The 15,154-nt window shown below is 35.5% G+C and overlaps 2 protein-coding genes and 2 long non-coding RNA genes across 9 annotated transcripts in view; 2 read left to right on the forward strand and 2 right to left on the reverse strand.

Moving 5' to 3' along the window:
• Positions 1–2,420: 2,420 nt before the first annotated feature.
• Positions 2,421–4,346, reverse strand: LOC106333110. Of its 3 annotated transcripts, XR_001268282.1 has the most exons (6): positions 3,929–4,346; positions 3,609–3,850; positions 3,234–3,511; positions 2,727–2,939; positions 2,561–2,640; positions 2,426–2,466 (listed from the first exon to the last, which is right to left on the reverse strand). It is a non-coding gene; the product is annotated as an uncharacterized LOC106333110 (long non-coding RNA). The 3 variants fall into 3 exon arrangements; XR_001268281.1 differs by having other exon boundaries at positions 2,421–2,640; positions 3,929–4,343; XR_001268283.1 differs by lacking the exon at positions 2,426–2,466 and having other exon boundaries at positions 2,585–2,640; positions 2,732–2,939; positions 3,929–4,343.
• A 1,148-nt stretch (positions 4,347–5,494) lies between these two features.
• Positions 5,495–7,248, reverse strand: LOC106331674. Its single transcript, XR_001267929.1, has 5 exons — positions 7,210–7,248; positions 6,960–7,057; positions 6,609–6,851; positions 5,837–6,445; positions 5,495–5,760 (listed from the first exon to the last, which is right to left on the reverse strand). It is a non-coding gene; the product is annotated as an uncharacterized LOC106331674 (long non-coding RNA).
• A 3,527-nt stretch (positions 7,249–10,775) lies between these two features.
• LOC106334841 (flowering time control protein FCA) lies at positions 10,776–14,737 on the forward strand. 3 transcript variants are annotated; one of them, XR_001268675.1, is made up of 15 exons: positions 10,776–11,199; positions 11,278–11,354; positions 11,425–11,503; positions 11,582–11,664; positions 11,750–11,801; positions 11,996–12,075; positions 12,171–12,237; positions 12,515–12,594; positions 12,678–12,742; positions 12,977–13,193; positions 13,341–13,481; positions 13,556–13,708; positions 13,826–13,891; positions 13,969–14,567; positions 14,721–14,737. XR_001268675.1 is itself a non-coding variant. In XM_013773218.1 (14 exons), exons 1-13 carry the CDS (start codon positions 10,881–10,883, stop codon positions 13,886–13,888), a joined length of 1,476 nt encoding a protein of 491 aa, XP_013628672.1. In that variant the 5' UTR covers positions 10,776–10,880; the 3' UTR covers positions 13,889–13,890; positions 13,969–14,026. The 3 variants fall into 3 exon arrangements, 1 of the variants encoding a protein (XP_013628672.1); XR_001268674.1 differs by having other exon boundaries at positions 13,826–14,567; XM_013773218.1 differs by lacking the exon at positions 14,721–14,737 and having other exon boundaries at positions 13,826–13,890; positions 13,969–14,026.
• Positions 14,394–15,154, forward strand: part of LOC106334842 (peptidyl-prolyl cis-trans isomerase CYP21-3, mitochondrial) — a 1,637-nt gene continuing 876 nt past the window's right edge. The window contains exons 1-4 of one of the 2 annotated variants that reach the window (XM_013773219.1): positions 14,394–14,567; positions 14,721–14,893; positions 14,973–15,012; positions 15,082–15,132. In XM_013773219.1, the coding sequence (XP_013628673.1) occupies positions 14,742–14,893; positions 14,973–15,012; positions 15,082–15,132 (243 nt within the window). In that variant the 5' untranslated portion in view covers positions 14,394–14,567; positions 14,721–14,741. The remainder of the gene's footprint in view (positions 14,568–14,720; positions 14,894–14,972; positions 15,013–15,081; positions 15,133–15,154) is intronic. The other variant, XM_013773220.1, reaches the window with a different exon arrangement.

The following is a 15,154-nucleotide window of genomic DNA, read 5'->3' on the forward strand; positions in this document are numbered from 1 at the left end:
AAAGGTGTTTGATGAAATGCCTGAGACAACTCTCCTAGGCTTTTAGTATACTTTGCCAAAGACATTTGTTGTTAAAGGTGCTAAGATAGCTAATAGACTTGTTAGTAATGATTGCTTTCATATTATTCAACCAAAGACATTTGATGTTTGAGATATGTTAGCAAATGAGCATTCATCTAGACATAGAGCTTGCTTAGAATTGTGTCTAGGCTTAAGGTTGATAGTTTGATTGATCATTTGTCATCCTTAGTTCGATACTTGATCACCCAAGGTCTAATCCCTATGCCCATGAGTTCTCTTTTCCCTTAGTCAAGAAAGTATCATTCTGTTATTGCTTTCTAGTATTTGTAGTAGTTTAAAACTCATCTAAATCATTGGTTGCACTTAGATTAAGTGAGTACTTGCATTCTCGGTGCTTTGATATCCCTCAGAACTGGTTCGACAATCTTTTATACTACAACATTTGTCTTAGGAGCCTTGAAAATTCCTAACACCAACTGCAGACCAGATAAGAGTTATAAGGAACAACTGAGTCTTATTATTAGATGTGTGTATGATTCCATGGCTAAAACACAAGTTGTGACATTTTTAGAAGTTTCAGATAAATCTGGAGAAGGGCTTTTCGAATTGCTTTTTGATACACTGGCTGGTCTCAGTTTGAGTACTGATGATGTGAGAGGGCAAGACTATGACAATGGATCCAGTATGAAAGGAAAACACAAAAGAGTACAAAAAAGATTGCTGGATATCTCAAGAGAATTTTAAACACTTTGTGGTTGTCATAGTCTTAACTTGGCACTTTTTGATATGGCTAAAACATATAAAAAGTGATTGCATTCTTTGGAATCATTCAGCGGATATATTGTGTGTTTTCATCATTTACAAATAGGTGGGAGCTATTTAAGGAGATGGTAGGAGGTTACACTTACGTCATTATCAGAAACCATTGGGAAAGTCGCGTTGAAAGTGTTCGAGCAATTTGATTACAGGGTCCAGGAATAAGAGTTGCATTGGATTATTTGGCAGAAAAGTGTAATGATCTTGGAACTCACGATGATGCTGAATCTCTTGCTGCAAGTGAAACTCATGGAATTGGAAATTTTGAGTTCATATATGGTATGGTTGTTTGGTATGATCTTCTATTTACCATCAATACAGTAAGTACGACGCTACAATCAGAGCATATGGATAATTGATAGTGCCCTTGTTCAGCTGAAAGGGTTATAGTTTCTTATTTGAAAAACTACAGAGAAACTGGAAAAGCATGAGCCAAGACTATTGCAGAGTCTATGGATATCGAGCCAGATTTTCATGTGAAGCAAAAGCACATTATTAAAAGGAAAAAGCATTTTGATGAAGAGATGGAAAGAGATGATGACTTTGAGAATCTACGTGAGGAATGAAAGTTTAAAATTGACTTTTTCTAAGAATCGTGGATCAGGCTATAGTATCTCTTCAATTGAGGTTTGAACAACTTGAAGAATATGGGAGATTTTTTTATCTAAAGAAGCTGAGATTAGAAACAAAAGATGGTTTAAAAGCAGCATGTATCAACCTTGAAACTTCTCTTAAACATGGTGAGATTTCAAACATTGATGGAAATCATTTATTCATGGAAATTAGAGTTTTTAAAGAAGTTTTACCAAGCGAGATCAAGAAGGCCGTTGAAGTGTTAGACATTAAAAAGGTTTTAAGGTCGTTGTTATCCAAATACTTAGCTTGAATATAAGGTGATGTTAACAATTCTAGTTTTAGTTGCTTCCGAATGAAGTTTTTCTAAGCTAAAGTTAATTAAATCTTACTCGCGGTCGAGTATGTCAAAATAGCGATTGAATGGCTTGGCTATGTTGTCAATTGAAAGAGGCATGGTTGGGCAACTTCATTATCAAAGGATGATGAATTTTGCAGAAGAAAAAAATGCAAGGAGAAGTATTTTTCAAAACCCATAAGTTATTGTTAGTTTGGGGGGGTGGGAAACTTATGTTTTACTAGGGGTATTCCGGCGCGTAGCGCCGGATTACGGACATTGATTCTCTTTTGAATTCCATTAGTTTCATTTTTCATCTGTTAGTTGTTAGTCCAATCTAGTTTGAATTATTAGGTCTTCATTTTTCATCTGCCAGTTGTTAGTCCAATCTAGTTTGAATTATTAGTTCTTGCTAATTAAGACTTGAGGGTCAGGAACTAATAATTGATTTTATGAGTACATTTTATTGTTAGTAGATCTCATGATGTCATGTCAATGCGTTTCTGTCTCTTGCTAAGTGAAAATGAAAAAGTTTTTACTTATGGGGCGATGCATTTTATTGTTTTACGTATGTATTGAGGATTTTATTCATTTCTTTAATTTTAGGAGTCAGTAAAGGAAAAAATAAATTTAAAAAAAAATATTCAAACAATCAAATAGTTTAATCCTTCGGGTACTGCCCCTAGTTTTGTGTAACACACAGCTCGGTTATTCTATGCCTGTATGAAATTCAAAGCAAAAAAATTAATTCAAACAATCAAATATTGAGCCTTTGTACAAAACAGTGACACACATAAGATGATTAGAATTGACCTCAAGTCTTTTTGATTTTTTTTTCGCAGTGTGATGTTTCACAGCATCATGATACTTCTGCTCATTGAAGAATTCATTACCTGTATTACAAACACACCAGGGTGTTAGTATAACTCTTTTTACCAAAATATTTTTGCAAAACCAAAATAGCTTTCTCGTGCTCCACCTCACCAATACTGAGATCAAATTATTCTTCCTGCGCCAACTCTTTCTTGACGTTCTCTGCCTCATTCAGCATCTTCAACGTGTTTAGGTTGCGGTACTCCGTAAGGGCTTTATATAAGACTCAATCACAAGTTCAGTCTCTTGAGACTTTTTTTCCATCTTCCTCATAGACTTTTTCAACAGCCTTATCACAATCCTTGATGCACTCATCATACTGAATCAAGCAAATTCACATTTAGACTCAACTTTGAGCCAAGCAAATCACTGTAGACTACATGAAACTATACCTTCACTCATCATACTGAATCAAACATGATCATATTTACACTCAACCATGTACCAAACAAATCAATATAGACTAATATACATAAGAACTATACATTGATTCACTAATAATACTGAATCCAAACATGATCAAATTTAGACTCAACCACACATACCAAACAAATGACATAAAAAGTGTAGACTAATTTACATAAAAACTATACACATATACAAAAGACTATACCTTTGCCATCTCCAGATTACAGCAGGATGATTTGTGATAAAGATATATATTCAACAATAATTTCCATGGCTTTGAGTAATTCTTTATAGTGTTTTGAAGTCATTGTATGCCGAATTCTCCATCTTTTTCCTTCAAAGCTTTTATCTTCCTCTCTTTATTCTCCAAAGTCCGGCTCAGGTTCATGCTTCGGTTCTTGTTTCTTCTCTACCTCATGCTCCTTCCTTGGAGGCACAACCATCTTATCCTCCTGATCCACCGCTGCTTCACCCGCCTAAATCCTGAAATGAACATTCAACAAAATTCCAAGAGGTCGCATCACCATCTGGTCTTTCATATAAAGTTTTGATATTCTTAAGGTGTATATGGATCCACTACCAAATGTTTAGGAAATCAAGTGGCTTCACAAAAAAAAACATGTCGCTGAATAGTCCGTTATTAGTTTCTCCAACACATCCAAATGGATCCATGATGGCGTGTCAGACACAAAACCTTAAGGGTCTGCCAAACATGATTGTGTACGCTACGTTGCTTGGATCAATGGCAAGCCCCTTCGTATAAAGTAAACGTTGATAACATCCTTGAACTGATTCATTCCTAAGTGAGCAGCTCTGTGTAACCTGAGAATCGATGCTAGGTTCATTGGTTTTGACAAAAAAAAAAATATGATCGGACTATCAAAATGGTTAAATACGTACAAAGCTTTAATAAAACACGGTCGTTGCTCGGCGTAGTTAAATCGGCGAGCAGAGTAAACAAATTCTGCCACTGATGGATTTGATGCTTGAGAGAGAGAGAGAGACCTTTGGGATTTGGGATTTCGGTTTTGGTAGGACTGTTCATCCCAAGCAGTGGAGACATTGATAGGTGAAGCAGTCTATTACAGAGGAGGATGCTATGGCCGATTTAGTTAGAGAGAATAGGAGTAAATGGATGGATTAATATAACCTGAAGATAATTGAAGCCGTTACAAAGACGTACGCGAAGGCTGTGATATGTGAAGAGTCGGGAGACTCTCCACCTCTACCTGCAAAACAATATGAGCTGGGCCTTGACAGAAAAAAAATAAATAAAGCCCAACGATTTAATCCGAACAAAACATGTAACCCAAACTTTTTCATGGAAGCTCGACGGAAATCAGCATAAAAATATCGCCACGTGGAAGAAATTGCACCCCTCTTCCTGATGATGTGGCACATTGCGGAGAGACCCAAGTCCACTTTATTTATATATATATATACTAGGGTCGACCCGCTCTACCGGCGGGATCAAAATTAAAAAATAATTTAAATAGTTAGAACAAATTATTAATATTTTTTTATTAATTAAAAATATACATTTTAATTAAATTTTGTACATATTATTGTATTTGAATACTAAATAAATCATGCTATCTGGAAAATTTAGATATGATTTTCTAAAATAATATTACTTTTTTTAAAATATGATTTTTTTCTGGTTAAAAGTGTTAAGATGATTTATTTTGTTAAGTAATCTATGTTTTAATTATACATTAAGAATTAGATGTGGCATTTAAGGTAGCCCGTGGTTTGGGTACATTGTCATTCAGTTAGGCTAATTCATGTTTAACAATTGTTTTTGATGTTTGAATTTTTTATGGTGTATTTTGTATATTTTTATTTTTACAAAAATGGATACTTGTTTGATTGTTGTGAGCAATGACCCTTTTAGAACAATGATTTAGATGTTATCATGTTTGAATTGAATTTGTGGTTGTTGTGAGCAACGACCCTTTTAATCATGTGAAATATTAAGTTAAAACTCCATTGTGAGATAAAATGTGGGGCATAATTATGTTTAGCAGAATGCTCTTATTAAAAAAAAATCAATTTATTTATGTATGTTTAGAAAGTATTCTCTAAGCTTCTCAACTCTTTGAAAACTTATTTAAGTTTTTTGTTATATTTTTGTCAGCGAAAAAGTAGACTTGCATTTTTTTTACATTTTACTAATTTTGTTAATAGACAACATACATTTTAAATGCATTTCTAACATTACATAGATAACCAATCAAAGTTTTATTTAGTTTTGATCAGTATTAAAATCTGTAATGTAAATATAATTTTAAATTTTAGATTTGATGTTTTGGCATCGGAGAAGAACATATTGGAAAAACCTTAAAATAAGATTGAATTTAAAGACGGCAAAAACCAACTTTAGTTATTCAATTTTAATATGTTCCCTCAAACAACTTTCTATTTTCTCTACCCAAATTGAAATTACAAAGTGTTTATATATTTAAAAGGGACACGAATCTCTTTCTTTCTTGTTTTGGTTCCATATTGTCTTTGTCACTTTACAGCAAAGAAAAAAAGGACTGATAACAAATTACTAATTGGGACAAAGACTAAACAAAAAGCACAGAAGCTCAATGTGAAAATTATAGGAATCTAATAAATTTATGTAGAAAAGTCACTCCACAATATTCACATGTCTATAAATGTAGATATATATATATATATGTATATATATATATATATATGTCAAGTCTCCAAGCTATAACCAATTCCTGCAACAATACAATTGCATTAGTAACACATCACGTTGTTTCAATCATCAAGAGCAAATGCTGTCTTAGTTCTTACCTCTGTGTTGCTCATGTATCCAAAACCTCACATTCCTCCTCCACTGGAAATTTTACAACCCGAGCAGCCCATATGCGAATCTCCTCCTCTTGTAGACCTAAACCCATTCTATTGCTTCACCAACTGTTCTACACTTCTCTTATATGCTTCCTACTCCAGAAAAAATCGTGACATATAATAGAAGTTTATTCTTTCTTAACAAAAAAAATCTTACAAAACTGATTAAGCTTCTCTAAACACATTGACCAAAAATACATATCTTAAAACAAACACTCAAGGATCACTTTTTAATGCTTGAGAAGCCTATTGGCTTCCTTGAAACAACTAAACTAAGCACCAAGAATTGTAGAGTAGTGGGTTATATATGTTGCTTCCCCTGCAAACATGGCTTGAAGCTCATGAACCTTGGCTTGATCATGTAACTGACCCGACCACCCTTCTAGTTAACCCTGGGCAATGACTCAGCCATGGCGTCTAGTTCATCCCCACTTGATCTAACCGTGACATATGAATAGAGGTTGACCTTCTATTTTGTTCTTCAAGACCTTGTGATTTTCTCGACTTACTGCATCATCGTTATCATGCACAATGCTTTTTTCACTTCCTTTCCTGTCAAGCAAGAGATCATGGTCAAGACACCATATATGATCTTCTCATCGAAATTAAGAAAGAAACACTTGATTCCTTTCTAACATTTGATATTATATGCCAAGTAGATGCATTCTACTTAGATAAAGAGAGATAGAGTAAGAGAGTAAGGGATTTTAGTAACCATGTCATGAGTGAAATGATTTTGTTGTCTTTTGCATCCGTCTTAACAGTTTTCTCTTCCTCTTCTTCAACATCTTTACCCTTGCATAGTGTCGTTCATCTTTATACTCATCCCTGCCCAAGTCATGGTCAAAATATTCTTCATAGAATTGATCGTCTGCGTCGTCATACTCACCATTCTCCAGTTTGTTTCTGGGAATTTTCTGATTCACCTCTCTTGAATACCCCCTCTGATTGCAGTCCCCTGTTAACGTTTAAGGTCTTTGTTATTTAGAATCAAAGCTTGGGCAGAACATTAGTATAAACTTGTAAATGTGTTGTTAGTTGAAAGTGTCTTCACAATTTGACTTACCTTCTTATGAAACCTTCTTCAAATATTTTCAGAAATCCAGTGACCCATCGATATGTATTCTCTATCCACTCGTTGTGCAGCCGTTTTACAGTTTGGATCTGAAAATTTTTTGTTTAGACATTAGCAGAACTTTTTGCTTAACATGATCATTACAAACACACTATATCACTTTAAGACTAAGATGCGTAATTAACTGATTTGCAGAACCTCTTGTGGAACTCAAAACAAAAAAAAAACGTTAAATGTAAACCTGGTAAAGTTTATTCTTTCTATTCTGTGGGCTGGACTTATGAACTAAAACAGCGACCTCAATCGGTGCCATAACAAAACAATGAAAACCAAACAGAAGAGAAAATGCAAGGTTAGCCAAACCATCAGCTAAGCGGTTTGCTTCCCTATACACATGAACGAATCGGACCAGCCAGTCCCTTGTCAAGAAGCCATGGCACAAGCGTACCAGGAAAGATAGCGGATGAGGATCCTCAATCCCTATCGTAAGAAACTCCATCACCATCATAGAATCGACCTCTCCCTCCAGCCTTCTCACCCCTTTCTCCCAAGCAACCACTACACCATAGTACACACCCCATAACTCCGCTAATGGTGCCGTACAACTACTTATATTAATCGCAAAACCACCACACCACTCGCCTTCTCTGTTTCGCAGTGCTCTCCCTGCAGCCGCCGAGTGCTCTCCCTGCAGCCGCCGGCCCCAGGTTCCCATGTGATGTCCCATCCGTGTTCAGTTTCATCCATCCCACACAAGGTGGCTCGCATTTGTTTCTCAGCAACAAGACACTCTAGTGATGTCCACCACACCTTTTTTAATTTAAAAAAAAACCTTCTTGGTCATTTGATATAAATCCACCAGATATCTTGGTTGGATTTAGTTACACAATATTTTAAAAATATTTAATATAGCAAAAAAAAATCAACAACTAAATTTATATTATAATGATTGAGTTTTTGCTCTCTGTGTCCACCTCAACTTTTCATTTATTTTGGTGGGACTCATCTTTATGTTTTTGTTTTAATATATTACCTATTCGTAAAAACTTACAATAAATATCACTTAATGCAACAGTTTACACATCTTTAAAAAGGCAAACAACCCGAGTTCGAATAGAAACTATGGGTGTTTTGCATGTTTTTATGATTAAGTTTAATTAAAGGCAATTTTGACTTTTACAAGTCGTCTTCCTCTTTAGACTTTTAGGTGTTCTGCAATATTGACTCCGACGGCTCATAATTTTTCTCGAGTAATACATCAATTTCTTCATTTTTTTGTCATTTTCATGAAAACATCATGAATCTTTATATATACTACTCGATTATAGGATGAAACGAGAAAAAACTTAATTTTTTTTAAGAATCCCGATTTTCGGACCGAATCAGTCTAAATCGTCACCTTTGGTGCCCGAGTTACGTTTTCTGGCGATTTAACGGTCCTCAGCGGTGAGTTTTCGAACAGGGCTGTGTAATGAATTAATGGTTGTTGGGTCATTTTAATTAACTCGCGGCCTATCGCACCCAATTTCTACATAAAGCTTAAAAGGTAAGGCTGATGCGTCAGACAAACCCAAAAAAAGTCTCCTAACCTTCTAATATTTTTCACCGTCTCTAAGCTAGGACCTAGGGTTCTCCCACTTCGTCGCTTAACTCTCACCTCTGAGGATAAACCATTACACTCTAAACCGCTCTATTCTGTGTCGCGTATCATTGAAACTCTTTAAATTGATAGAATTTCATAGTTCTACTGAAAACTTGATTAATATAACTTTTCTTTGTTGTTTGTTCTACTTTCCGAAGTTGTCAACTAAGACATGTACGCCATGGAGGGATTCACTAATTTCCCAGACTTCAAATCCGAATTAGAACTCATTGGTAGTTTCAAAGAGGAGATGAACAAAATCGTTTACACAGCCGACAACTACAAGAACAACCAAAGAAAAAGAAACAAAACTTCTTGGACGGACTAAGAGAGTTCGTATAGACCTGAGAGGAGCTCATGGAGATTCATTTTTTATTTCTATTAAAAGATCTCGCCTTGACCATATTTATAGGGTTATGTATATTCTCTTGATCTATGTCTAATAAAAGGTTTCACTATTGTTTGGGGTTTCTAAACAGTGGTAAATAATTATTTTCTTATATTTGCACAGCTTGCGGATTTACTGGATAGCCAATGAGAATGACAATTAGTCAGCGTATCAGATGTTGAATCTCATCGGACATGTGGGTCTCTGTTCGGCATATTCATGGAAAAAATATTGCTAGATGTCAAATTCATGAAGATAAATCGGAAACTGTTTTAGACGTCCACACATAAGATATGAAATATCAACACATAAGAAATCACCGGTTATTCTCATATCAACCTAGTTAAACTATTATAATATATATTATATACAACACGGAAAAACAAAAGTTAAAAAAAAAAACAAAATGCCATACATAAGACTACACAAAGCATCAATAACGTACCCGGTCCCGTTCTTGCGCTGAGCTATGCCCCTAGTTTAACTAAAAGTTGAGTTTATTCGGTGAATAAAACTTATAATTCCACCTGATCCGAACCAAAAACTAAAATTCATTTCAATTCAAGTGCCTCTGAACGAAAGACATGGTTCATCATCGTCAATGATCACCTTCCCTTTAAAAGGCCCAAATAGATTTGATGATCGAAGAAAGAAACCACTTTTATCAGACTTTTCTTCTTCTGATCCAATCTCATCGTGGGAAGTGAGCTGTTACTCTTTCAATTTCAGACTTACCAGGCCAATTTTGATAAAGACGGAAAACCGGCCAGAAATTCCATGTCAATTTTAATTTTAAATGATTCTCCCTAATTTATTAGACCAGATATTGATGCAAGCGGGTTGCAGCCTATAATCTAAGACATCCGCAGTGGGATCTTTCCCACAACTTCTCATCGAATAAATTAAAAAAAATAAGAAAATGATGAAAGAGAAGAAGAGAAGAGGGTAAAAGAAGAGAGATCTCCACTTGTCATCCAGTGAGTGATTAGAATTTTTTTATTTAAAATTTATCTATTTACTTAATTTATATTGTTATTAAATAATAAAAAATTATGGAAAGAGTCTTACCCATTGCTGATGCTCTAAAGTGGGGATGGTTTTCAGAGTTAGCAATAACATAATAATGAGATTAAAAAAATATAAATATTCTTTGAAATATCTTTTGTTGAAGTAGATTAACTTTTGGAAGTATGAAGCACATACTAAAATATTATATGCAGAATTAAAATATTATAAATACTAAAAGATAGAAAATTTTAATTATGAAAATATAAATTTAATAATGAATACTTTTTTACAAGTTTACCATGTTTGGATAAATTATCATTATAAACATTGAAAATATATATAAATAGTAATAAAATAGTGAATATATTTACTTTCTTTTTAGTGAATTTTTCAAAGTATAAATTTATGATAAATTTCATTTAATAGTTACAGTATTTTGTGTATGCTTTTTAATTTTGATAATGACTATATAATTAATATCTTATTTTGAAATTTTAGAGTTGAACTTTTTGTCATAACTGTATAAGTCATATCATAATTTAGTATGATCCATATCATATTTTTGAATACATCATGTTATCATTTAAAAAAAAAAAAAAAATTTACGGTGAATACATTTAAATCGATCACTTGGTAAATAAAGTTTATGATAACTCCGAGTAATCAATCATTAGGATAACTTAGCACTAATTTATGCTAGAGGTCGTCTACTCGTAATAATTAAAGGCTTGGAACGATGTCGTTTATGCACTAGTAAGATTTAATTTAACCGAACCATATCAAAACCTACGACTCTCTCTCTCTCTTTCTCACTCAACCGGCGCCGGAGATATTTCCCGATTACACTAATCGAGTCAAGCAGAGGTGTTTTTGGATGGAAAGACGCGTCGCAAACGCCTTCCCTGGACCTGGTCCTCCACCAACACAAGTTCCCTATTATCATAACAACAACAACAACTACAACCCTCATCAGATTCATCCGTCGCACCACCATGTCTCCGCCGTTGGATTCCACCAATACCCACAAAACGACAATAGAGATCAGCGTTTCAATCAGCCGCATTTTGATAATCAACAGCAACCCAATATGATCGTTGACGCTCCGCCGCTTCCACCGAGTGGTGAGTTTAGTCCTTGCGGCGGCGGAAGCAGCTTGAGGAAGAGACGCTCTCTATCCTCCTCCACCACCCCAGGTAACATCTCCAAGTTTCATTCTTTCCAAAAGGTGCAAACTTTTGTGATTAAAATACTCTTTTTTCTTTTTCATGAAGATCCTAGTGCTGCTGCTGATGGTTGTATTGCCAAGTTATATGTTGCGCCTCTTCCAAAGACAGCTAAGGAAGACGATGTGAGTTCCTTGCCTTACTTGTTTTCCTTTGAGATTCTGTTTCACAGTCTGTGTTTTATCTTTATGTCAGGTCCGTCAGGTGTTTGAAAAGTATGGTAATGTCACTGAGATCATCCTACCCAGAGATAAGATGAGCGGTGAACGAGCAGGTGACTTCTTGAGGATGTTCTTTTTTTTTACTGCCTTTCATTGATTACCAGTTTGGTTATAACAATGCTCTTTTGCAGCTTACTGTTTTGTCAAGTACAGAAAGCTAGAAGAGGGTAATGCCGCTATTGCAGCTTTAACAGATCAGTATACCTTTCCTGGGGTGGGTCTTCGCTTCTAAACGTTTCTTCACTCTTGTATGTATGATTCTTTTCAAAAGGTTTTTATTTATTATTTCATTACTTCAGGAAATGTCTCCAGTTCAGGTTAGGTATGCCGGCGCTGAACGTGAACGGATTGGTAAAGATTGCTCTTTCATGCTCTTAAGAAAACCGAAAGTAACTATACTAAGACAAAATGATTGGCCGACCATAATGGGAACTTTTCAAAAACAAAAACAAAAAAATCATGTTTTAGTATTTTGATTTCTCATGCCTTCAACTGTCCTCTTCTTTTTTTCTCATTTGTGTATTCTCTTTCCATCTTGAGTTCAGGTGTTTCAACAGTGCAAATTCCTGATAAGTTATATGTTAGATGCCTTAACAAACAAACAACAAAAACGGACGTCCATGAGGTATGGTTGGAGTGTCCTTTTACGTCTTTTGATTTTTGTACTTTGATATGTTCTGCCTGGCTTCATTTGATGTGAACAAAGTGTCCTCTTTTCAGGTATTTTGTAGGTTCGGAGTCATTGAAGATATTTATATGGCAGTCGACGACATGAAGGTTAGCCGTGGTATGTCCATTGCCCTTCACACATCCTACATTGTATTGTAAAGCTTCCTGTATAGCCCTTACTAGTAACCGGAGCTAATTGCACTTAGTAAACTGTTATGTCTGTTCGTCTTTGGACAAAACACTTGGGAAACATCATTTATATAAACTAGAGAACTATATGCAACTAGCTTTAAGATCTTGTTAGTTTTGTTCTTTCTTCACGCATCTGTTTTAATGTGATGTTTTGGATTTGCATGGAACCTTGCTTTTTAACTAATTTTATTTTCTCTCTGCAGGGTTTGCATTTGTTCAGTTTTCTCGTAAGGAGATGGCACTAGCAGCAATCAAAGGGTTAAATGGAGTATTTACCATGCGGGTAGGGTAGTTCACAGACTTCTTCTTTGTTGTATCTCAGTGCCTCAGTCTTTATTTGATCACTTCCTTTGTCTTTCCTTTTAGGGTTCTGATCAGCCTCTGATTGTTAGATTTGCAGACCCTAAAAGACCTCGTCTAGGGGAACCAAGGTTCTACTGTTCCCTATTTTCTTTTCTACGTTATTTATTTGAGGATTTGCCTAATTTTATATTGAATTGTAAACTCATCTTCTTGGTATTTACACTTTACATATGGTTTTGTCACTTAGTTATGGTTCTTGAAGGATTTGCTTTCAAAACTTTTGCAGCAGCAATAATACAATCCTGATACCTGATATATTACTCCATCATCTCAACATTATTTCAATTGTTCTGTGTCGTCAGGTCTAACTTTAATGCTTCGCCTGCAATGCAACAATTCGATCCAAATTGGCACCCACAACCATATCCCCAGTGGGGAAACAAAGAACCTGCAGCCCCAAGAGTTGTTGATTTCGCTTCACAGCCTAATCACTTCCCGCAGCAAAATGCTCAAGCAGTATCCGCGTTTCAAACACCGATGCATCAAGATTTTGAGAAGCATCAGACTGCCAGCGTGGAGGTACGTACTCCTTTTGTACTAGGATCTGTTAATGGTAGACAGATATTGAACTCTGGACCATGAGCTTATATAGAGGGTATAGGTTTTCATAAATCTCTTATACACACATCTGCTTGGTCTTCATATCTGTTACTACTTTTTGTGTAGACTAGAAGCGATGGTCAGAAGATTTCTAGTCGTTCAAATGCCATTCATGAAGATCAAAATACAGAAGAATGTGACTGGAGTGAACACACTTGTCCTGATGGGAACAAGTATTATTTCCATTGTGTCACTTTTGAAAGCACGGTAGTACTTTTTCTCCCCCTCTCTCATTGTGCACTCCACTGAAGCAATGTCTGATTATATGAATGAACACACAGTGGGAGAAACCAGAGGAGTACTCCATGTTTGAGAGATGGTTCGACGAGCAAATAAGGCTACAAGATCAAAATATTGCCAAGAGCCAAGATGCAATCAAAAACACCCAGCAAGATGGGTCTACTCTACTCCAACAACAATCCTTATCCACAGCGGTTAGATATATCATTTCTTGACACACTTGGACTTCCATAAATTTTTTTTAAAAAAAGTTAGTATCTTCTTACAAGAAGAGTAGACTCCAATCTTGCAATGTGATGTGTTTGTTTCAGGATGAGGAGAACATTTCCGTATATCCGGTAACAAGAGTGGCTGCTGAATCAACCTGTTCATAACAGTTGAGTCTCTTTACTAAAAGGAAGCTAATATTACATCTCACAAGATCTTCTTATATTATCCTGCTATTTCAATACAGGACAAGTCACCAGACAAGTATTTTGGAAAGGAGAATGAAAAAAAGAGTAGTCCTGAGGTAAAAAGAAGTTGATTTCTTCAAGACTCTGAACATTTGGTACATATTTGCTGGAATCCAATTGAAAAGGTGTTATGAAAGTTGGTTCGAAACCTCTGCAGCTTATAGTCTCGCGCATTTGTTTCTGAGCAACAAGACACTCTAGTGATGTCCACCACACCTTTTTAATAAAAGAAAAACGCTTTCTTGGTCATTTGATATAAACCCACCACACATATCTTGGTTGGTTTTAATTACACAATATGTTTAAAAAAATATTTACGATAGCAAGAAAAAGTCGACAACTGAAAGTTAACTAAAAGTTGGAGTTTATTTGGTAAATAAAACCTATAATTTCACCTGATCCGAACCAAAAACTAAAAATCCATTTTTCAATTCAAAGTGCCTCTGGGCGAAAGAGAGGGTTCATCATCGTCAATAATTACGTTCTCTTTAAAAGGCCCAAATAGATTTGCAGACCAAAGAAAGAAGAAGCCACTCTCTCTTTGCAGAAACAAACATCAACTTTACTCCTGAATTCTCCAGAAGAAGAAGAGAAGGTGGTAAGTGTTTAGTCGAGTTAAGTTTCTCGGTCCTGTCTAGATCGGAGATTTATGGATCTCATAGAGATTATTATATTATTCCCTGCAGAAGCTAACCGATTTTCGAATCTGATACTTCCTATTTGATTGATCTCATGATTTGTCTTCTCCAAGGTGGTTAGGATCTAAAAGCTAATGGCGAAGATCAAGCCTCAAGCTCTATTGCAGCAAAGCAAGAAGAAGAAAGGACCTGCTCCTATTAGCATAACCAGCATCGTGATTTACACCTTGGCCGTGCTTTTGGTCGTCTTCGTCCTCTTCTCCGCCTACAAACGTTGGACCCTCAGGTTCCTTTGAGATTCAGATTGATTCTATCTTTAGAGAAATTATTCTAAGATGTGAAAATGACTTGTTGTGGGCTTACAGATCCGAGATCCCAACGCACAATGGTAGATCACTTCTTCAGGTACTATTATTCTCTCTGTCTATAGTTATACATACCCCTTTGTCAAATGATTGTCTTGTTCTTGTGTAGGATCCAGCCTTCCCTGGAGTGAAGAAGAATACTAATCTCCCATGGTTTGCTGTGAGTTTTCATTATCATCCCC

This window comes from Brassica oleracea, chromosome C3 (assembly GCF_000695525.1).
Source record: "Brassica oleracea var. oleracea cultivar TO1000 chromosome C3, BOL, whole genome shotgun sequence".
Taxonomy (NCBI): Eukaryota; Viridiplantae; Streptophyta; class Magnoliopsida; order Brassicales; family Brassicaceae; genus Brassica; species Brassica oleracea.